This window comes from Papaver somniferum, chromosome 7 (assembly GCF_003573695.1).
Source record: "Papaver somniferum cultivar HN1 chromosome 7, ASM357369v1, whole genome shotgun sequence".
NCBI classification, from domain to species: Eukaryota; Viridiplantae; Streptophyta; class Magnoliopsida; order Ranunculales; family Papaveraceae; genus Papaver; species Papaver somniferum.
The window spans coordinates 230,437,273-230,442,250 of NC_039364.1; the positions used below are offsets into that span (position 1 = coordinate 230,437,273).

Below are 4,978 nucleotides of genomic sequence, written 5' to 3' on the forward strand. Positions count from 1 at the left end.
AAAAGGCTAATGGTCTTCCTAACCAAAAGGCTTAAGCCAAACAGGAGGGACAGACCAGTACATAGACGACTTATTGTTTTTTTCCCATTTAGCTAGTTCAAGAGCAACAAAATTACAAGTTCTTGGTTGGAAAGAGAAAATAAAATCACCAAGAGAAGAACCAAAAAATTGAATGTCTTTAAAGATTGCATCAGTTCTAGGATTCTCATCAAAACATCCAGCCGAGAATTTGGAAACCAGGTCTTGAGCATCACTTGCCACTATGATATGTGTTAGCTTTAGTTCCACAGTCTTCTTCAACACAGTCCAGATAGCTCTACTTCAGCCTCTTTAGAAGATTCCACATCAAAGACAATAAAAGCACAGAAAGAAGCCTTGCTGGATAAATCCCTCATCACATAGCCTGCACCATTATCCTTAGTAATGTCATCATAAGCACCATCAGTGTTACATTTAATCCAGCCAAAAGTAGGGGGAATCCAGTGGTCACTAAAAGAAATGGTATGACAAGGTGGGTTTTGGATTCTGGTTTTAACAGTGAGGAGCATATCCTTAGCTCTATGGATGATAGCAACATGATTTTCCTGAAGGTTTCTAAAGACTAAATTGTTTATACTAGTCCATAAAGACCACATGACAACAACAAGCATGCAATGTCTATCAGTAGGAATTCTAGATTTAAGGTCAACCAACCAAAAAATTAACCAATCAATCATAGAACTCGAAGAAAAAACAGAAGTATTAGCACAAAAGGCATTGAGATTCCAAACATGGATAGAAAAAGGGAACATAACAAGAGCACGCATAATAGATTCATGAGGATCAGAGCATCTATTAAAGGTAACAGAGTGCATAGGCATTCGAGTTTGAAGAACAGTTTTAGCAGGTAGAACATTTCTAGAAGCTTTCCAAGTAAAAAGTTGAATACGGTGAGGGACATTAATTTTCCAAATGCGCTTCCAAAGTTTATTACTAGGGGAGGGTCCAGACCCTCGTAATCCCAAGTAAGAAGATTTTGAAGAAAATATGCCATTATTTGAAAGCTCTCAAGCCCTCCTATCAGGAGTGCATAACTGGCTTAAGGGAATGGTGATGATCTTCTGAACAAAAGCATCATCAAAATGAGTATTTAGTTTATCTAAATTCCAGGATCTAGTAGCATCATCAATGAAATAAGAAACTTTAACACAAGGGTCTGGAGGGACCAAGCATTAGGGGTGACAGAACCTAAAGTAGGGATCCATTTATCACACTAGGGATCAATAAATTTACCATCCCCAATAATCCAAGAAACAAAGGGTTTAATAATTTCTTTAATGGTATGGAGGCATCTCCAAGTCCAGGAGCAATCAGCATGACAAGCAACATTAAGAAAGTCAGTCTTATGAAAATAACGAGCTTTCAGCACAATACCTACAAGGCAGTCAGGGTTCTCTATGATTTTCCACGCATTTCTAGCTAACATAGCCAAGTTATTAGGTTCATATTTCCTAAAACCAAGACCACCTTCAGACTTAGGAGAGCACAAAGCATCCCATCCTAAAAGGTGTAGTTTCCTATCCTTAGGATCAAGAATCTCTCCCCACCAGAATTGACAAAGGTGAGAATCCATCTTTTTGCAAAGGTACTTGGGGATAAGAAACACACCCATTTGGTATAGAGGAATGACCCGACCAACATGCTTAACCAAGGTAGTTCTAGAAGCCTGAGATAACAGTCTATGAAGCCAAGAGGTAATCCTAGCATCTACAACTTGGAGAATACCCATATGGGTCTGGATCTTAGAGGCATGAAAATCTATAGGTTTGCCAAGATACTTCTCCACTAGATATCTGTTATGGATATCCAGAATATTAGACAAATGGTTCGTAAGAGTTGCAGGCAACTTTTTACTAAACAAGATACCAGATTTATCAAAGTTGATTTCTTGTTCAGAAGCTAAACAATACTTTTGAAGATAGTCTTGAATAGTTTTTAAGTCTTTGTCAGTAGCTTTAGAAAACAAGAGGGAACCATTAGCAAACAAGAGGTGTGTCATGCAAGGGGCATTCTTACAAACTGTAATTCCTTAAACTAGGCCTTTACTGGTCAAAGTATCAATATAAGCAGATAAAGCTTCAGAACAGATGATATAAAGATAGAGAGAGAGAGGATATCCCTGTCTCAGGCCGCTCTCAGGTTTGATAAGTCCAGTAGGACTACCATTCAACAAAACATAATAAGAGACAGTAGAAACACATTGATGAATCAGATTAACCTAGTGATCAGACAAACCCATTTTAAGTAAAACTTTATTAAGAAAAGACTATTCTAACTTATCATAAGCTTTGTACATATCAAGTTTGATAGCATCAATGCCCTCCTTCTTTTTATGATGGTTGACAGCACAGACAGCCTCATTGGCTAGCAGGATATTGTCAGATATACTTTTTTTTGGGGACAATGCACTTTGATTTTGAGATATGATGTTATCCATCAAAGGTTTGAGTCTATTGGCCAGGATTTTAGATAGGATTTTATTGATGAAATTACATAAGCTAATGGGCCTATATTGGGAAACTGATTCAGCCAGAGGGACCTTAATCCTTAAAGCAATATTTGTGGTATTGAAGACTTTTGATAAATGACAAGTTCTAAAACAGGTTTGGGACATGTCAATAACAGCTTCTCCAACAATATCCCAGTTTTTCAGGTAGAACAAGCATGTGAAGCCATCAAGGCCAGGAGCCTTTTTACCACCCATTTGAAAGACATAATTTTTTATTTCCTCAGCAGTGAGAGAGATATTTAACAAAGAGTTATTCTCATGGGATAATTTGACTGGTAAGTTTTCTGAATCTTCATCTTGAAATTGCTGAGGTTGGGAGGAGTATAGATTTCTAAAGTAATCCACAAAATAAGTACCTATGTTATTCCTATCAGTGAAAACAGTAACAAGAGAATTTTTAATCCAACTAATGGCATTCCTTTTTCTCCTAAAGAGAGTGACTCTATGGAAATAGGGAGAATCTTTTTCTCCTTTCAGGAGCCAGATCTCCCTAGATTTATCGTTCCAGTAAAGCTACTAAAGGTTATACAGGTATTCTAGTCTAGCCCTTAATCTAAATAGAGGAGGAATCTGAAGGATTGGGAGTTTGTAGATCATCCAGCTATTCTCTAGTATCTTTGATGTTGGTTTGAAGGTTACCAAAAGAAATCTTGTTCCTGTCCCTAAGGCTTTTTTTTTGTGTGTGTTAAGCAGCTTAGCTTTAAGTTTATAAGCAGGGAACCAATCACATTAACATACCAAGCATTAGCTATAATATTCCTGCAAGTAGGATCCTCCATCCACATGGCCATGAAATAGAAAGGTCTAGGAATAAAAATTCACTTCAAAATTAAAACCAATATGCATGGGGAAATGATCATAGGAGTCCCTAGGAAGATTATTAACACATAATTTAGGACATAACAGCTCAGCATAGGGATTAATGAGACACCTATCATGTCTTTCAAGAATGAGATCAGGACCTTGTTGCATATTCGACCAAGTAAACCTAGGGACAGAGAAACCAGGATCATGTAGGTCAAAAACATTACAGAAATTCCTAAAATTAAAAAAATCAGTGTCATCAACCTCTAGATCACCATTTTTATCCTCAGGGCTTGGGAGAGCATTAAAATCACCTATAAAGAAAGCTGGTTCATCTACTGGTATATGTGGTAAAAGGCATTGGTTTTCCCAGAAGGCTTGTCTTAAGGCACTATTAGGTTCTCCATATATGAAATAAATGTGATAAGTTTTGGAATGTATGACATATTTAGTAGTGACATAGATGCCTTTATTACTAGTGGAAACAATAGTAAGGTCGATTTCCTTCTTCCAAGCTAGCACAAGACCATCACTCCTTCCAATACATGGCACATTAGCAGTACAAGGGAAGCCCATATTCCTCAGTTTTCTAGCAGCAAAATCATTTTGCATTTTTATCTCATACAAGAAAACAATGTCAGGGTTAACATTCCTAAGAAGGATGCTAAGTTCCTTATTAGCAGATTTTTTTTCCAAAACCGCGCACATTCCAACAAATAATGTTCACATTATTGACAGGAAAAGAGGAAGTAACAACAAGAGATGAAGGAGAGACAATATAGGGGTGGGAGAAGAACAAAATTTATTAGCAGAATCCTGGTTTCCATTAGATTGAGAATTGTTATTTCCACCAGCAGAGATAGTTCCTTGGGTAGCATCCAGGTTCAGATCAGCAACCTTATGTGAGGAATTGTTGCGGACACCATTACCATTTGAAGTTGCATCAGTAGGTACAGTGAAGTTTCCAAAATCATCAGGAGAGGTATAGGTATTAAAGGTACATTGAGACAAGTTGAAAGTGGAAATGTCACCCAATTTGGTGATGGGAGGGAAAAGAGAAGAATAATCTGGTTCAGAGCTATCAATTTTAGGAGAGTTGGTAGCAGAATCAACCAGGTTAGAAGAGGATGATCTAGTCCTCTTTTTGAGATAGACACGAGGATTAATCTTTCTCTTTAGATTGGAAAGAGCATCATGTTCAGCTGCTAAACATATAGCTTGTTCTTTTGATATAACAAATTTCTGAGTAGGATTTGCCGTCGTATTGAATCTTCTAGTTGAGTTACTGGTACGGATCGGTCCTGTGTTGCTGGACTCAGGGATAAGATCAAAGTGTTAGAGATCGGTCGACCTCGCATGCGTTGCTATATCAAGCATGTTTGTCAATGTTAGTGATCAAAACTATGAGTCTTGATTTCTAGTCTACATAGCTAAGTCTCGGACTAGGATTGAAAAGTGTAGTTGAGCTCAAGGACTTCATGGAGATTCATCATACAACGACGAATATATATACAAGGAACCATGGAACTTCATCAACAAAAAGGTATGTGGAGACTTGAACTTATCTATCACTCAAAATTCTATCTATTATATCTCATACTTCTTATGAGACAAAAAGTCGTATGT

At 37.3% G+C, this 4,978-nt stretch overlaps 1 protein-coding gene across 1 annotated transcript; it reads right to left on the minus strand.

Moving 5' to 3' along the window:
- Positions 1-296: 296 nt before the first annotated feature.
- On the minus strand, positions 297-3,964 carry LOC113296089. Its single transcript, XM_026544428.1, has 6 exons — positions 3,453-3,964; positions 3,287-3,352; positions 2,316-2,915; positions 2,086-2,198; positions 1,273-1,992; positions 297-904 (listed from the first exon to the last, which is right to left on the minus strand). The coding sequence occupies exons 1-6, from the start codon at positions 3,962-3,964 to the stop codon at positions 297-299; spliced, it is 2,619 nt and encodes an 872-aa protein (XP_026400213.1).
- Positions 3,965-4,978: the final 1,014 nt, after the last annotated feature.